At 37.7% G+C, this 19278-nt stretch overlaps 1 protein-coding gene across 3 annotated transcripts; it reads right to left on the bottom strand.

Moving 5' to 3' along the window:
• Nucleotides 1–339: 339 nt before the first annotated feature.
• Nucleotides 340–14839, bottom strand: LOC143284154 (protein ABHD18-like). Of its 3 annotated transcripts, none has more exons than XM_076590810.1 (12): nucleotides 14779–14839; nucleotides 13697–13813; nucleotides 12772–12856; nucleotides 11822–11922; nucleotides 10854–10935; nucleotides 10333–10417; nucleotides 8320–8347; nucleotides 7139–7277; nucleotides 6320–6409; nucleotides 5439–5543; nucleotides 3011–3708; nucleotides 340–2166 (listed from the first exon to the last, which is right to left on the bottom strand). In XM_076590810.1, the coding sequence occupies exons 2-12, from the start codon at nucleotides 13780–13782 to the stop codon at nucleotides 2112–2114; spliced, it is 1554 nt and encodes a 517-aa protein (XP_076446925.1). In that variant the 5' UTR covers nucleotides 13783–13813; nucleotides 14779–14839; the 3' UTR covers nucleotides 340–2111. The 3 variants fall into 3 exon arrangements, with proteins under 3 accessions (XP_076446925.1, XP_076446927.1, XP_076446926.1); XM_076590812.1 differs by lacking the exon at nucleotides 14779–14839 and adding an exon at nucleotides 14671–14704; XM_076590811.1 differs by lacking the exon at nucleotides 14779–14839 and adding an exon at nucleotides 14390–14516.
• Between the last annotated feature and the right edge of the window lie 4439 nt (nucleotides 14840–19278).

A 19278-nucleotide genomic window follows, 5' to 3' on the forward strand; every position in this document is an offset into this window, starting at 1 on the left:
GATTTGAGATGTTTTCTAGTTTCTACATTTATGACTGTCATTATCACATGCATTCCAAAATACAGTTTACAAAAGAATAACAATCATTCAGTCTAAATGCCCAAAAGACCCACCTTCTAAAAACCAGGATATACATGGTAAAAAGCTGACTGGCTCAAAAAGCTGGCTTGCACGCAAATCACAAATCTTTTGGTGTATCTTTCCATAGGGCAGACAGGTAAGTCTTGTTTACTCTTTCAGTTATATTCCATTTTCTTTTTCCCCCATCACATTTTAGTGCTTTACACAAACCTCTGAAGGCTTGATCACCATGCTGGATTTATGCAAAGATAAAGCATCTGCTTTTTTTTCAGCATGCGTGAAGCATAGATGGATCAGTCCGCATACTTTGACATCTCCTTGAAACTGAAACAGAAGCTTGACAATGAATATTACTAATTTGAAACCATTTTGGTGTGTCTCTTCATAAAAGCACAATGCTGTGAAAGCAAGCTGAGTGCACAATCCCCAAAACCTGCTGATGTGATTGTGCATGTTTTCATATATGTAATTTTTTTTAAAAAGTACTATGAAACTGAAGATTGGTTTCCCCTCAACCGTGCACACTAACATTTCAAGCATGATCAATCTATTCTTACTTTTGAATTTCAAAAACACATTCACATTTATACAAACAAGGAGCAAAATCACACTGACAAAGCAGCCATGCAAACAAAAACACTGGTGTATGTAATATAATACTACAGACACATATATCAGTATATTATCAGTAGTCATTCAATGAATAATCTTCCACATGTAAACTATTACTCAACTGACCAGCCTCTCTTAACTTAAACAAGAGGCAATGATTTTGCTTAACCATTGTCACTTACAAAAGTAATATACACATTGGAAAAAATTTTGATCACGAATATTTCATAAAGAAACACTCACACCATCACAAATTTGCCCCTCTCATCAAATCAACAAAACCATGAAAGAATGGAGGAGGAAAAAGAGAGAGAGCATAACCAGTTGTATCTCAGTGTGGATCACCAGAGAAGGGGAACATAGCAACGAGAAAGAGTGGGACAGTTAAGGATGAAGAAGCTTAATTTAAAAAGAAACAGAAAAAATCGCATCTGTGGATCAAATGAACAATGAAGTGAACAGGGTCATTTTCACAAATGCAACTAAAATATCAACAACCTGCTGCAACCAAGTGATGCTTGCATTCCACAGCACAATACCTTTAATATAAAGGAACTTTTAAACACTTTCAATCAAGGTGCCAAAATAACTAGTGAATCAAAAGAACACTTTAAAATAAGAGAAAAAAACAAAACCTTGATCACATTGATGTCAAACTACAATCAATACTAGTCACTTACTGACATGAGACAGAAGATGGAAAACTATTTCTTGATGATACAAATATCTGTAAATCGGATGACAAGTGAATTGTATTTCTTTGTCCCTTCTCTTCATGAGACAACTTCATAATCAATATTTAGACATGTGGTCATACATCACACACCATGTCTCCCCTCTTCACTTTATTATCTAACTTCTTCATTTGCGTATCTGTTTGCATGACTGAGGGTGGGGAGTGCATGGGGCAGAGAATATATGGGGTGGTGTCGGGTCTGTATCTTTGTGTGTCAAAAAAAAAAAAAAAAAAAAAGCTTGAGGACACCACGCACACAGTCCACATTTAAGCCTTACATTTAAGCAAAGCAAGAACAAAAGTATCCCTTCTTGTCCCTAAACAACCTTATATGCCCCAAACATTAAACCCTAGCTTTTTCTTTCTTTTCATGCATCATTCTAACTGTTACACATTTTCCATCTTTTACTAAATTACTCCACATTACATTCAATGATTCATTTCCAGTTAATGAAATAACATACATTACTTCACTTTACAATCAAGCAAACCGATAGGCCTAGTTTGCATCAGTTTGACATGGTACAGTATATGACACCAAACAATCTTTAGGTGCATCCCATTCTAAAACATAACCAGATAAGATAATGTGGAATATCACACAGTCTTGAAAGCCTGCACACAACATAGTACTTAAAGTCAAGTACAGCAGCAGATGTTTCCCACACTGTCCTTCCTCTTATCAGCTGTGATGATGCAGCTTGATCTGTCTGTTAAATGAGTCTGCGATAGCTTTCCTGCACAGCACAACAAAACATGAAACAGCCTGTTAGTGCACCAACTAACTCAAAGGCAAAAGAAGAACATATACTTATGTTGGTTAACCAACATGAGCCAAAAATTTAATTAAAGCATTTTTTCTTTAAAATTCACATTCAAACACAGAGAAATCTTTCAATATGAAATGAACTGCAACATGTCACTGAAGATATTCCTTATGTATGTTACTGGAATTCTGTTAATAATTCTTATGAAATGAAACCTTCTTCATAAATGTTTTTCACTTGTGTAAATCAGAATAATAGAATCTAGCCAGATGGATAAGACTAAAGATGGTTAAGCAGGTACTAGCTGAGAATGATATAACCTTACAAGAAATGAGCGATGTAAAGAAAATGTGAACTGCTATATCAAGTCAAATTGAGAAGATCAAAACACATCCAGATATATGTTCACTTTTCTGCAAATGCACACATGCATACACACATAAAAAGCATTGTCAATATTTTACACTAAAAACAAGACATCCACACACACACACTTTCCACTTTTCACTTCATTGTTCATGTTTCTTTAATTGAACGCATGTCAAACTTAGGAATGAACAAAAGATACAGGACAAATATTCTTCTTATTTATCTGTTGAATAATGTACATATATGTTGGACTTACTTTTTACATAATATTGTTACCATTCTCTTTATTTTCTTTCTGGTTAATTCATTTTATGTTGTTGTTTTTTGTGGGGGTGGGGGTGGGGGTGGGGGCGGTTTTTTTTTGTTTTTGTTTTTTTCTAAAAAGAGATCAACAAATGCACTAAATGAATCAAGGACACAGGCAAACACAAGGAACAGCACTCACCGGAACACATCATTGTGGAAGAGGAAGGCCGCTATATGGCCTCTGTTGGCAAGGTAGCGCATCTCAGAGCCTGGCCACAGCTTGGTGAGGGGGATGACACCGCGGCGGGGGATGTAGGCGTCTTCCTGAGCTGCCACGATGATGATCAGCCGGGGGTCTACTGGCACCGAGAAGTTGCCCAGATGTGTGCACTCATCCATCACCCCCATCATAAAATTCACCGCTTCCTGCTGCAGAGTGTGTGAGGATGACGAGGAACCGGAATCTGAGGAGGAGCGAGATACCTGAGACTTGGACACAGCGTGGTGCAATGTGTCCGTCTTTGTGTGGTGGAGGTGTGTGATGGAAGGAGTGGATCGTGACAGTTTTGCCTTAGACATGGCATGCTTTAGGCTGAGACTGTCACCGCTGCCTGATGATGGGGACAGCGAAGGAGATGAAATGCGGGCACCCCCTGTATGGGGTACACCACCTATAGACGCCTGCACCATAGACAACGCTCCTTCGGGTGTCTGGGTTTTGCCACAGTCTGGAATGTGGGATGGTGAATGAGAATCCTCACCAGCCACAGACTCTAAGGGGTGTGGACTCTCAGCTTCTAACTGGTGGTGGTGATGGAACTCTTGCAGCTTATTGTAGTTGCTGGAGAAGTCCTTTACAAACTGCTGACCCATCTCATAAGCCTGCTCTCCAAAGTACTGGTTCAAGACAGAAGATAAAGACAATTCAGACACACTTAAAAATAAAAAAAATCATTTCACAAAGGTAAAACTGAGTTTTCTCTCATAGAAAGACATGCATTAGCAGGGAGAAGCCTTGCCAGCAAAGCAAATATATGGGGGGAAAAAAGCTTTTAAATACACAAAAGGGTATGATGCAGAATCCAAGGTAAAACTGAGTTTTCTCTGATAGAAATGTTTACATTTGCAATGAAAAACCTTGACAGCAAAGCAAATATCTTGGAAAACTATGCTTTTAAATACCCAAAGAAGTATGATGCAGAATCCCCAATGTAAGATTGAGTTTCCTCTCACAGAAGATATACATTAGTAGGGGAAAGCCTTGACAGCAAAGAAATTTCCAGGAAAATGATGTTTCTGAATATACAAAAGAGTATGCAGAATCCAATTTAATCTGACGATAGACAGATGGCTGCACTGGTCTGTCTCAAACACCATAAAAACCTGTTCATTAGCAAACTCATAGTGCCTGTCAATTAAAAGCATTTCCCACCTACAATTTCCTAAGTTCCTCCCCATCAACATTATAACAAGGCTTTCTGCATTAAAATCCACCTCATCCACAATTTCATCAAGATTGGAGACAAATTCCATTCCATTAACTGTGTAACAAAAGATATTGGAAACAAATTCTGTCCCATCAAAAAACAACCAGTCTGCAAAATTTGGATACAGATCATTTCCTACTAACCAATGAATTACACTGCGTGATACACAGCAAAAACCTTGGAATCAGTGAAACAGAATCGATGAAGAAAAAAGAACCAAAATCTTCTTTTTGGATAACAAGTCTTCTTTTGAAAATTGTGACAGTACAAAAAAATGTGCTTGTTATTCATAGGTTGTCCAGAATTAACATTTGATGATTCTGCGTTCTGATGGGAAAACAAGACCATCGTGAAACTTGTGATAAAACCAAAAATATTAGTATTCTGAATATAAAAAAAAGAGTTAAAACTGTGACTTTTAAAGATGTGAAAGAACCAAATGATAAATCATACCAAAACAAACACCTAGTGATTTAAAATGTCATACATCAAAATATCTTCTGATTTTTTTTAATTCTCCAAATTAAAAATTACAACATAACATGATATACACAAACAAACCTAAACAAACAACATAAAAGAACACATATGTAGAGTGGTGGTCTAGTGGTAGTGCATCCATCTATGGAACAAGAAAATCTAAGCATATAGGATCAAATTCCACACTTATTTTCTCTCCTCTCCAATAGACCCCGAGTTGTGGTCTCAATGCTATTCATTCGGATTGAGCAATAAACTGGAGTCCCATGTGTTGCATGTACTTAAGCACATAAAAGAACCCACTGCAGCGAGAGAGTTTTCCATGGCAAAATTTGATGATAAAAATATATATTCACAAATATACATGTGCGTGTGTGTGTGTGTGTGTGTGTGTGTGTGTGTGTGTGAATACTAATGGCTGCTCTCAGGCTCTACCCATGCAGGCAGCCTGTTCTGCACATGACTACATTTATAAAGGTCTAAAAGCTTTGTTTCAGACCATGGAAAGGTGCTATAAGTATCCACATCAAATCCTATCCAAAAAACCAAAACAACAACAAAAACAAACAACAACAAAAAACACAGAAAAATCACACACACACACACACACACACACACACACACCCAAAGACTTGGCCATAAAATCACTACAGCACTCACATTTTCTGGGGAGACAATCATTTTGCTGATCTCATCCTGGTAGACACTGTTCTCAAAGAACTGTGTCTCCAGGGTCTTCCAGGGGATGGCCCCACTCATCACTCCCTGCACAACCACACAGTTAGGTAGTGTAAACACTGCCAGCGCTGCGCTCTCCACTACTTAGCATTTGAACAACTATCACAAGAGAGACTGCTGGAAAAATAACACTGAAACAAGGGACTGAAAGGAGCAATAAAAAGAAAACTTTAGAGGGAGGTTGGGGTGGGAGGAAGACAGTGAGAGAGAGATGGAGGCTGGGGGTAGGGGTAGGGGTGGGGAGGACATAGACGAAGACAGAGAGAGAGCAGGGATGGTATGTTTTTTTGTGTAAAGGCAGGTTGGGGGGAGTAGATGCAAACAGGAAGAAAGAGAAACAGCAGGACATAGTGAAGTTTATTTACTACTGAACTCAGAAAACTTTCATTTGCACAGACTGTCCTCAAAAGCAATATCTAATACTTTACACAAGCACACTGACACTGTATAGACTGCCCTCACACACAAAACCAACCAAATTCATCTTCCTCTTCACTCCACCCCACCCTCCATTAAAAAAAAAAAAAAATCTTCAGTCTTGGTAAAAGGACATGACACTTATGAATGAACGCATATTCTAAAAGACTAAATGAAACTCTTACATCACCAGCTGCTGTACTGAGCACTGTGATTCTTTTTCTTGCCGGCAAAACCTGATCCTGATGGCTGATGGCAGTTCTTTGGTTTTAACATACCACTCCTCAGTAAAGTTAAGGAGACATTTTCCTTTTCAAATTTAAGTCCAAACTTTGTCCAAGATAAAAATGTTCACTTTTATCATCCAGACTCTCACACATTCTTACCTGAGTAAAAACAACTGAGGCAGTACTCCAAGACAAACAGGGTATCAATGATACTGGTTCAGGCCAATTTGTTGCAGCCAAAGAAGCCATCTGGGGAGATATAAAAAAGACAGACATACATTAGGAACACTGATTGTCAATTAGACAAACATCCTGCCAACACTTTTGTCCACAGTAGATGGATGCAACAACAATTAGGTGGTTAGTGTCTTGGATTTCCGCCACAAAGGTCGAGGGTTTGAATCCAGACAGTTACAGGTCTTTTAAGATCAATATGTACGCCTATCTGTTTGAGTCTAAACTCATTAAAAAATTTTCACAAATAACCTGCACTGTGAACGTGATGATCAAAGTGCACATGTTTAAAATCCTGTAATCCATGTCAGCATTTCATGGATTGTAGAAACCTGCACACACCCAGCATGCACCATCACTGAAGCTGGACCAGACCTTCCTAAACAGCAGTGGAAACAAGTGCAACCCACCTAACATCCCACTTGTAAGAGGAGCTTGTAGTTCATGAATCCTCAAGTAGAACACATTGATACTTTGGTCTTTTGCCTCCTCTAGTGTTTCGCTTGCTGCATCAGAAACATAACTCTTTCTCTTTTTTTTCTTCTAGAGCTATCAACCCTGAAGAAATACTGAGGCACTGCGAAAAAAACAATTCACCAGATTTCTCCAGGTCTATCCATTGTGTGTCAAAACCTAGTGCTTTTCAGAGTGGCAGGGTACCACATAAATTTGCCTGATACACACAATAAAAGATAGATGAACAAGGACCATCCACAAGTTAATAAACAAAGTAGCAAGACGTACATGCCCACCCATGGAGATGCCGGTCAGCCCTAAGGGCCCATAGCCTTGGTTCTGACACCAGTGTAACAGAGCCAGACTCTCCAAGATCAGAGCCCCGCCCATCACAAACAGGTCGCTGACATTGTGCAGACTGGAACGCCTGGACAAAGCAGCATGCATGGCACAAATAAATGCTCGTCATTCTTTGGTTTTGGAAACCTAGCGTAACTGTGGATGAAGTGCCTTTTTTTTTATGTCACCTTTTTTCAGCAAACATGTCAACAATTTTTCTTTTAGAGATAATAAATTACTCTTGCATTTTGTACAAACTTTTGAAAAGTGTCACACAAAATAATTTGTCTATCATTTTGGGAATTAAAACAAAAAACTCCCCGTCTCATCTATGATGATCAATGCTAATTACAAATCACAATGATACTTTCTTTAAGTATTCATTTTCAAGAAAATGAATTATGTCTTCAAAACTAACACTTAAAGTATCAATGTGATTGTGAATCTTTGTTATTTCTTAAGATCAGCACAAATATCAGTTTTTTCTGTCCCTTTCATCAATTCATTCATTCTTGTAATAATCATGCTAATTATATCAATTCACTGGTTTATCTATCATATTAAAAAGACTTAATTTCATACAAAAGTTATCCTATCTACACACAACACATGGCCAAACAACAATTTCAGTTTTAGCCTCATTTGCGCAGCCTGTATCTATCCACAATCATTTGAAAGGCAGTATATTTCAGATTCTTGCCATAAACTTTCCAAAGACAATTGTCAGCTTGTCTCGTGATTCTATCTTCTAATTTAATCACACAACGAGAATGTTTCTTTAACATTCAATAACTCAGAGACAAACTGGGCAGGGCAAGGAAAAGGTAGGATGTCCAGAATAAGAAACAGATTTTCAATGAGCTGGAAAAAAAATGAAAACACCAAAATTGCCTCTCTCTTGTTTCTGTGATTCATGATATTAATTTAAACTTCATTTTATCATATTTCTTTTTAAAAATCTGTATTGTCAACCATAAAATTGGTTTTGAACAGAAATCTTTTAGTATTAATGAATTCACAAGTCTTCATGCTCATGCAAACACATTCATAAACTGAAAAGGCATGGTTGTCTATACAAGAGTCTAGTTTACAAGCAAAAGTGACTGAAAACAATTCTCAAGTATACTTACAGCTGACCCTTTGGCTTTCGACTACCATCTGATGTAGTGTTAAGAAAAGTATTACACATTCTGCAAACATGGAGAGACAAATTTAATGCATTCAGAGAAAAAAAAAAAGAAGAAAAAAAAAGCAAACTACAATATGAAAATTGTAAATCCCTTACTTTGTTATTATAATTTCTGGCCAATAAAATGCAATATGCCCGACATTGTAGCTATTAGTAGTAACTTTTTTTTCTTCCTTTGCTGCAGTCTTCCTAGCATTTGGTGACACTAGCTTTCCACGGTTCATCTAAAATATCTTAGGCATAGCCACAACCAGCAACCCCTGAGCATATCATTGTTATGCTGCCAAGAGTCCACCCAACACAGAAGACCTTTAATTTTTTTATATCCACTCAGTGGGCTCACACACTTGATGACAGTCAACACATTTTATTCTCCTTCACAAGTCCCTCATAGCAGTGTGTGCTCATACAGTCCGCAGAATGAGAAACTCAGGACTCGAACCTTACATTCAGTTCTAGTGCACTGTCAAGTTCACTGCTTTTTCTCAACTATAGCTGTGGTTACTTTTTTTTTCTCCTAATGTTATTAAAGTTATTGTTATGTAACAAACAAGGCACACACCAACTGTATCTAATTAATCACACCACGAGTTACACTTATATTTATAACGTCACTGGGGTGGATATATTTCTATCCTCATTACTGTCACAAATTTCACTCCAATGAAAGTCCACACAACTCACAGGAACCACCACAAATGTCCAACTGAAAAAAGCCATGCTCCATGCAATGCCAAAGACAAAATGAATATGAAAAACACAACTGCCACAGCACTTAGCGTAAACTAACAAAATCCCATCCATCAGCTGCTCCGCTCAATGAAAGGCCTACAACCACTCTCCTCTCTAAAGATCTCCATCCATCTCCAGTTGATCACCTCACAAACATTCTCCATCAGCACAATAAAATAAAATAGACGAAGCAAAACATTAGACTCTATAGTATGTTGTCATTCCCAACCACCCAACAACAGCCAATGAAAAGCAGAGAGGTCAAGGCTAATTCTTTCATCCACAGATATCCAATCCCCTGTTTTTTGGATCAATCACCCAATCAAATTTCAGTTTTCATTTAAGAAACAAAATGAACGGTGTCCTTGAAATAATCCATGACAAAAATGAACATATTGTCAAGAAAACCACAAGAAATAAGTTTGACACCACCCAGCACCAATTGTTGAGAAGTTAATAGCTTTCAACACCATGCAACCTACTCAAAATTAAATTAATAACCATCTACTCATCAACAATCAGCACTCAACCCATGCGCACCACACAAACGTTCGCTGCCAAGACATGAAAGCATCATCTGTGACATGCCAATAAACCCATTGTCATATTACAAAGTTATATGTCTGCCAGTGCTACCAGTGACCCTTGACACATGAGTAGTGTGTCTCAATACTGGAGTATGTACTCAAAGGGACCACATATCAAGAAACCCATGTTTTAAACCATACTGTCGGTTCTGTTTTGTGTGGTCTGTTTTGGTTGCTTTTATTTTGTTGCCGTTGTTGTTTTCTGTTTTCTTTGGGTTTTTTTGTTGTTGTTTTTTAGAACAAGCTAATCATTGTGTATAGTGTGTAGAATGCAACTGGTGATGATGTTCAAGAGAAAAATGTAACCTTAAATGTCCTATTTTTGTGTATGTTTTTTGTTTCGTTGTTTCAATATATCAAAAAACTCAATTTAACAGTTTAACAGGAGCAATGCACAGTGTGTCACCAGTTACTTTTGCCGTTTTGGTATCTGGGTGTAACTGGTTGTGTGTTATACATTCTAAAGATCCTGACAACAAACATGACTCTTTTTCTCAAGAACAAATGAACAATGAAAACAAGTCTATTCCCATGTTTTTTTATCTCTGTTATCAAGGACATCAATACGCAGCAAGTTCAGAATAGCTCATTATGTTCAACTTTTTAAACTAACACATCAGAAACACAAAGGATACAATATGGATTTTCCAGCAAAATAGATGCAATGCCAGACTCCTTTAGTAAAGGCTTTGCCATCAATAGCCTCCTTCTCCAAAAGTACTGCAACAGACATTTTTCATGAAATGCAATTACATTTCCAACCAATTTAATACCACGTAATTCTTTTATCTTATACAATTTGCAAACATCATGTTAAAATGAAAAGGGATTATGAGGATCCTTATAATGTTCACAGAGTGGCTTTTTCAAACTTATCTGTATTTTTCTTAATATTTTCTCATCTCTCACATCTGCTCATATGTCATACACCATTTCATAAACTTAACCAATCAAAGAAATTATTGTCAAACAATTTACTTTTTTTCCCAGCCACTTGTAAATCCAAATCCATAAACCACTATAATTGAATAAAAAAAATATTGATCTGAAGCCTGTCAAAATAATGATGCAATGCATACTTACATGTCTTAACTTGTTTTTTAATTAATAATCCCATAAACAGTTTCAACAAATAAAAAATAATGACAATACTTACGTGATCACCAGTTCCAGCTAAATGAATGCACATGGGCTTGTGCTTACTGTCTTTCCACTGTTTAGGCAGGATCATCTGAAAACTGAAAAAGAAGCAGGGGAATGAGGGACAGTGGTGGATACACTGAATCAGTGACTGATCATCTAGTCGACAGGTAAGTCTAAAACCACTGCAGTTTTACTGTGCCAACTGGGAAGTGTGGGTGAAAACTGATACACATTTACTTGTTCAGCACACAAACTTCAGTAAGTCAATGTGCATACAATGTGTGTCAGTTTGGAATGGATTGGTACAGATCTAAACCAGAGAAGAGAAACAGCAAGAAAAAAACCCAATAAGCTCAAAGACACAACAGCAAACTTTTGGCAGACCCAGAATTTTGTTGTGAGCCATAATTTTGTATAGTACTTTCACTGACTTTAAAAAAAAAATTTCAGTTTTTAGGATGGCACAATCTGCATACTTGCTGTTCTTGCTCAGAGAATACTGGACAAAGACATATGTATGTGTCATTGTAATGTATGTATCAGTATTTATGTATCATTGTATGTACTGTAATTTGTATATCACCCCGTCTGTCCGTCTGTCACTATTCATATGCATATTTAAATTTTTCATCAGTAATATGTTATTCTATTACAGTGTGCACTCTGAAACTAATGGAAACTACTTCAGTACTTGTATATCACAAAGTGTCCTTGGTGACTGAAATCAAAATAAATGAATAAATAGCAAGAAGTTTGGTTTCCTGTCCTCTTTAGTTTCTGAGAAGAAAGGATGTTTACATACATAGAGAGAGAGAAAGGGAGAAAAGCACACACACACACATGCAGGCACACATGCACACATACATATCACCACGTTTTCATAAAAGACACACACACGAACTCGTACACATGCACACCTATGCATGCATGCACAGACGCACCAATGCGCACATGCACGTGCACACACACACATACACTTACGTGGCTGTTTCCACTTCTTTTGGCATAATCCCTGGCAGATGGTGTGTAAAAGGGGAGGTGAAATGACCCTCCAGTATCCTGCAGTCTCCATCTGGATATTCCTAAGATAAAATTAAAAAAATAATATATATATATATACACAATGCTATGTTTATATATACCATATTTCTAAATTCTATTATGTCTTGAAAACTTAATTTCCAGACAGAATATTGGCTCAATACAAACACATCAACACACAAAAAAATGTATACTCACTAATACAAGTATGAATAATATGTATTATGCTCAGCAGATTGATATTATAAGCTCACAGTTGGGCCAACAGCAAAGTGAATATGATGATTATTTCTCTACTGCAATAGAAAATTATTCACAGGTTAGTCTTTTGTGAAGGACCATGACTTGAGTATGACTTTCAAACTAATATGCAAGATTCCACTGGCTCTTTGTCTTAGTGCAACAGCCTTGTCAGCTATAGTTGGCCTTTGAGGACCATCCCAAAACTGACTGTCCAAAATCCATCTTGGCCAAGAAAGTGGGGATGTAACTCAGGCAAGACACTCACCACTTTAATCAAACTCAAACCCAGATAATCAGGAAAGCAACTGCCTCCTGTGCTGTTCTGTTGGTTATAGTGAGACACAACTATCACACACATATGTGTGCATCTATGTGTGTGTGTGTGTGTGTGTGTGTGTGTGTGTGTGTGTGAAATATAACATTTGCATAAAAATAATTCCACAACAGACTGAGATTTCAACTGCAAGCTTCACTTTTAAGTACTGAACACAAAACCAAACAGAAAACAGTGAAAAGTAATGCTTTTTACTGGATCAATCAGCAAACGGAGCAGGAATCAACCAAGACAACAACACTTGAAGCACTTGCAAAAAAAAAAAAAAAAGAAAAAAAAGTACACATACCCACACACTCACACTAATACATACCTTGTCAATGTGTATCGGGTAGTCATTGGGAACAAGATTTCTGCACTGTTCACGATCAGACATGATCTTTCTGAACTCAAAGATCCTTAAAAACAACAGAAAAATTTGTTTTAATCAACCAGTCAATCCAATGCCTCTTCTTCCCCTCTCCCCAATCACAGCATGACAAAATAATGGCAAACAGGTACAATTCAAGATATGGCACAAAATATCACACAATCAAAAACACTATATAAAAAAAAAGCAAAATAAAGAATGAAAAGAATTTAAAAAAAGAAAAGAAATCAAAAAGATGCAAAACATTACTTGAAGTCGAAAATACTTAGATTCAAATTTCACTACACGTCGTATGCCCTCCCTGGCTTGTGCATGAAATGATGAAATTAGAAAGGTGGAAAAAGCACGCTGATCAGTGAGGATAGATGGCCAAGATTTGTGTCAGTAAGCAAAAATACTCTTGTGTGCAGTAGCGCAAAAATAAAAAAGTATAGTAAAATAAGCACATGCTCTGACATACACAAACATGGAAATTCTTAAAAAAAAGTATCAAAAAATATTGTCATCCCAAGATTTGAAGAAACAGTTTTCCAGGGGCATTCCTTCAATATTCTTATCAAAGACTCAAGACTTTATTTCAGAATATTTTGGGTACTAAGCCCTAATATCTCTGCCACATTTCAGTGATTTCTATTTCCTGAAGAAATTTACCCATCTCAAAACTGTCCAACAACACGAACTCATCAACAGCCTATCACTGATTTGATCTCCCAATCCTCTTCTCAAGTCAACCACCCCCTCCCCCCTTCAACAGCATGTGTAAACTTACATTCCTATCAAATGAACTTAAGAAACTGGTAACCACATAGAAGAAAATGGATTGGTGAATATATCAGTTTCAAATCTGGTATATTCCGACATTACCAACCTTTTCAGATTGTCTGGCTTTCCCCATCCTTTGGTGAAGAATTTAGTCAGGAGCAGCCTCCTGTACAACTGATCCAGGCGACTCATGGCTATACTGTTACTATTTGCACTCCTTACCCTGGTAAAGACAAAAGGGCAAATCAACATTTACACTGTATCACTGTCATTAGCCACAAGCTCAAGTACATGTACTTGGATCAATGTTTCTCTTGCTGTGGCCTGTGTCCATGACTTCTAGTTCTACTGGCAAAAACCCTTAAAGTTCTGTTAAGTATTATGTACATCATTTTTTTCATTTTGTTATTGTTTTTTGTTGTTTTTGTTTTTTTATAATCTCCCCCCCCCCCCCCCTGCACCCCCCAAAGAATGCAAAACTATCATTTGGGGTTGCACATGTCGACATCAGCATATTAATTATTTTTAAAATTCATTTGCTTTGTTTCTTTCCACCATCTTTTTTTCAAAGTGTGCACCCTCATTTCAAACACTCAATGTAATAAGAGACTTATTTTCAAAACAAAATCTTAAAAAAAAATTTCTGGTGAAAATATCTATTCTATATTTCACCATTACACAACAAAAATAAAACCACAAATTGTGGTGCACGGAAAGTACAACTACTAGAGTGCTGAAAAACAAGTATTGGCGTATCGAAACTACTACTACTATAGTACTGAATCATGTAATACTTGACCTTGTCACGTTTGAGGTTCACGCACTTTCGATTACTGATTACAGTGTATCCATGGATACACCTGTTTTGAATGAACGATGCATGCGTCTTTTCAATCCCAGCACCAGTGGCCCTTTTTTTTTAGCCTGTTCTCCTGATTAACCTTCCATTCTTCCAGCTAGCGTGATCTAGCCTCAGAACCTCCCTCATTCCAACCCCCGTCACACCCAAGATCAAGTTAATCGTGACAAGGTACCTATTTTTGCAAGCACTGACTAAAAATTTAAGCTGTGCAGACATACCAGTAACTAGAAATGCTTCTTCTTTTTGCCTGTACTTATTTTTTTGCTAACGCACGGGCTGAACTGACAATGTTTTCATTTACAATTGTTTAGTTTTAGCAGTCTGACCTGCCAACTGGTGGGATGCAAGAAACTCGGCTTGCCTCCCCATGAGAACAAGGTCGTACCTCGTGCCGCCGGATGTGCCTTTCTTTCGCAATCTGTCAAAATAACGAAAATCTACACAAACAAGTAAATATCGTTGTAATTTTCATCAACTCGATTGTGTGTGTGTGTGTGTGTGTGTGTGTGTGTGTGTGTGTGATTATCAAATGTCTTGCAAAGACATTATCAATGTGTGTTAATAGTACATTTGGCATCATAACAAGTATTACTTAACTGCACACAAATTTGGTCCTATTTACCCTGAGAAGTTATTCAAAATGTTTTCAGATTGCGTTCTATCTTTTCACTTCTCAATCTGTCTCCAGACCATGAATTTTTTCCTTTTTTCATTTCATTTATTTTTCGTTCGAGTCTGGAAATAATGCAAGCATAACATTTTGATTTGGATCAAGTTAAAAGGAGGAATTTTGTTTAATGTCCCATCACACATATAGGTGATTGAAGACATTTTGTTAAAGTATTTATGAATACATTTGAGTATTATCGGTTAGAAGGGGTGGGAGATGTGAATGAATGGAGGGTTGGGGGAAACTGGGCAAATGAGGGTGAAATGTGGGTGAAATTTGAAAAAAAACAAAAAACAAAAACAAAAAAAAACAATTACAGGAAATTACTTAAAGGACTTCGTAAAAGAGAAGTCGTTAAACTGACAAGTGAAACAACTGATAATGAATGCAAAAAGTCAAACACATCAACGTTCTCAGTCACTTGTGAAGACACACTTTCGTGTACATAAGGCTTCATCAAGCTACAGTCAGAAATTATATGCTCAATTGTCAGGCTACTAAAGCATATACACTTGACATTAGAACAATACTTGGTCCCTGATGAATTTGATAATAGTCTGAGAGCTAAACTCAGAATTGGTCTGCGATTTGGACCAAAGTCTGAGAGAGTCGACTGACGAGGTTTTAGACTTGAATTCAAGCACCTATAAAAGTCTCTTTCTAGTATATTGCTTATTTCCTTGTATGACAATGGGCAATATACTTTTATACTATCTATATGATTTTTTGCTCCCCTTTTAGCTAATCAAGTAAAATCACCAACCTGTGTGAACAGAATATGGATACATAAAGTAACAGATGACAGTTGAGAGACAGACAGAAACTATGATAACAAATTACATCTATGTTTCTATATCTTTGTTCTAATTCTTTTTTTCTTTTCTTTCTCTCTCTCTTTTGTGTGTGTTTTTTGTTGTTGTTGTTGTTTTGTTTATAATTTACTATATTTAGTCCACTTCTCCATCTATCTCCAGTCCATTTTTCCTTTTATCTGAGGACAATGTTGTCTGTCCAGGACAGAGAAGGGTTTCCCAATTACACAAGTTTTAGCCCCTGTCAGTAATGTAAAACGTCAGTGGTACCCACAATTGTGTGAGCTGGATACATCTTTGTATGGCTGCGTCCATGTCCATACGTGAGCATCAGTGGATGATTCTTTGTCAGTATGCCCACACAATAGTGTGAGCAGTGTGTGTGTGCGCATGTGTCAGTTCATTTGTTTCTTCTTTACTTTTTCTTTTCACTATTAGTGGTATCAGACAATGGGGGTGACACCGGTGGCAGAAAAAAAAGCTTGGAAGGAAAAAAGTCACTGTGCACGTGTGTGAGTAAATGCGTGCGTGTGTGCATCTCTGCGTATGCCTACATTTGTATGTGTTTGCATGAAGATCCTTGTGAATGCATATATCTGTACCAATACTAAACTGTTGGTCAATGTGCTGGTACTTACATCCTGATAATTGACTCCTCTGTCTTCTCCTGACTTTCATTCCCTGGACCTTTCTTCCCTCATGCAGTCACGGTCTTAGGCATAACAAATTATATGATAATGATGTTTGCATCCATACATGTGCATGTCTCTGTATGTCAGTGTGCACAAGCAAGTCGGCATGTGTGTAATGTGTGTGTGTGTTTGCATGTGCATGTATTCATTCTTTGGTATATCATTTCCCTGTATATTTGATGAGGAAGCAATTGCAGGGGATAGCAAAAACAGCTGGGAAGGATAAAAGTCTTTGTACCACATATGAGTACAGTCTCTGTGTGTGTGTGTGTGTGCATGAAGACCCTTGTAAATGCATATACGTAACTGCTGGTCAATGTACCTGTTGTGAGTTTTACCACACACACACACACAAACTTTCTTGTCTATACTTTGGTACAGAGATTTTCTTTTTGGCAGCAGCACATGTCCAACATAAGAAGAAAACAACAAACAAATAAAATGAATAGAAAATAAAAAGATGAATTAAAGCAGTGTCTCTCAAATCATATATATTCTTCTGCTTTTGTGGGCTGCAACTCCCACGTTCACTCAGAGGAACACGAGTGGGCTTTTACGTGTATGACCGATTTTACCTCACCATTAGGCAGCCATAATCCGCTTTCAGAGGTGTACATGCTGGGTATTTTCTCGTTTCCATAACCCACCGAACGCTGGCATTGATTACAGGATCTTTAATGTGCAGGTTTGATCTTACTTGCGTATACACGCGAAGGGAGTTCAGAAACTAGCAGGTCTGCACATGTGTTGACCTGGGAGATCAGAAAAATTTCCACCTTTATCCACCAGGCACCATCACCTAGATTCGAACTGAGGGCCCTCAGATTGGAAGTTCAATGCTTAAACCACCCAGCTATATATATATATATATATATAGAGAGAGAGAGAGAGAGAGAGAGAGAGAGAGATGATCCAGGACTTTCCCCATCCAACAACAGCCATGATCCCAGTGAGGAAACCCCCTCGGACCACCAGCCAGGACTTCCCCCACATGACAACAGCCAGGACCCAGTGTATACCCCCTCAGACTGCAAGCCAGAACTTCCAGCACCCACCAACAGCCAGGACACAGTGAGGACTCCCCTCAGACAGCCAGCCAGGACAACACCCCCACAGGACACCAGGACCCACGCCTTGACCACACCACCCTTCATGGAGAAAGACCACAGCCACAAACAACTCAACTTTAAGGTTGCAATGCAAATGGGTTGTTTAACTCAACACTCAGGGCTTCATATGTGATGGGTGTAGTGGCGTAATGGTTACGGCACTGGATTCTCATTCCAGGGTCGTATTCTTTTCATTCTTTTTGGTACACCAAATGGGTGAACGGTGACATTTTTTGCAATCTCCTGAGTAAACATAAATATGGAGACCAAACCTTCTTCATGCATGTCCACACATAGAAAATCATGCATGCTATTCATGATGCTGTAATTCATGTCAGTGTTTGTTGAGTTATGTTACCATGAAAATTCCAAAGATACTCAAAGAATTACATATGATCTCTGTGTGTGTGTGTGTGTGTTGTGTGCAACTTACCAGATGGATTGTTGGAAACTTACTGAACCACTGTGGAGAGGAAAGCAAGAATTTTTTAAGCAGGGCAAAGGATATCTTTTTATTTAAAAATCACTTTTCCCGGCATTTAAAGATGTCTGTGCATGACAAGTTACATAATTTTTTTCTGCAAATAACATTTTAAGAGCACCTTATACTGCCTTTCTTTCACAGCTCTATCTCTTCCAACATACCCCAAATCCTTTGGGGGGTGGCAGGTTCATGCCGAGTATCAACACTGGCATTCCCAACCAATGCAGGCATCGATTTACATGTCCTTTAGTGAGAGTGTCTGCAGTTTGGTCTGCATGTTCATGAATGTGCAAAAGGTTGATCTGCATGAACATCTGAGCAAAAAGTTGACTTGTCTTCTGTTTGTTCATAAATGTGCAAAAGGTTGATCATGTTCCCAAATGTGGAAAAGTTTGTTCTTAATGTCCATAAATGTAGAAAACACAGACCTACATGTTCATATATTTGGAAAAAGGCTGATCTGCATAATTTCAGAAAATGTTGACCTGCATGTTCATAAATTTGGAAAAGGTTATATTCACGTTAGTAAATGTGGAAAAGGTTATCTGCGTGTTCATAAATTGTGAAAAGATTGATCTGCATGCTCATAAATGTGCAATAAAGGCAGAACCAGGTCTGCTATCTATGCCGACCATGGATGTCAGAAAGGATATCCATCAATGTCCCCAGCTCTGCTAAGATTCCAAGCCTGAAGACCATAGACCTCTGGGTTGAAAGTCTGACTGGCACTGGCATTTGGAATCAACTTCAGTTATTGTGGATAGTGGCAGCAACAGGGTACATTTGAAGTCTGCTAGTTTCTTCATGTTGCGAATTTGTCTGCTTGTGCTTCATCTGGATATCTTTTTATTGTAGAACAGAGGCAAACCATGATGCAATCAAAGGGAAACTGAAAGAAGATGAGACAAATGAATCTACTGATAAAATGGGCATTGTGTATCTGGTTTTGAAGATGATTTTAGACTTTGTATTATAAGAAAAACTAATAGATGATGTATCTCTGCAATTCATTGTATGGTTGGTGGGTGTGTGTGTCTGTGTAAATATAAAACGGAATTA

Source organism: Babylonia areolata, chromosome 7 (assembly GCF_041734735.1).
Source record: "Babylonia areolata isolate BAREFJ2019XMU chromosome 7, ASM4173473v1, whole genome shotgun sequence".
In the NCBI taxonomy this organism is placed as follows: Eukaryota; Metazoa; Mollusca; class Gastropoda; order Neogastropoda; family Buccinidae; genus Babylonia; species Babylonia areolata.

Bases quoted from the DNA above. Each gene is read 5' to 3' on its own strand.
- LOC143284154 (XM_076590810.1), bottom strand. From the start codon at position 13,782: ATGAGTCGCCTGGATCAGTTGTACAGGAGGCTGCTCCTGACTAAATTC. The intron at 10,418-10,853 runs GTAAGTATTGTC...TGTCTGTTGCAG, and splicing joins TAGCTGGAACTGGTGATCAC to TACTTTTGGAGAAGGAGGCT. The intron at 3,709-5,438 runs GTGAGTGCTGTA...GTCTTGAACCAG, and splicing joins TGATTGTCTCCCCAGAAAAT to TACTTTGGAGAGCAGGCTTA.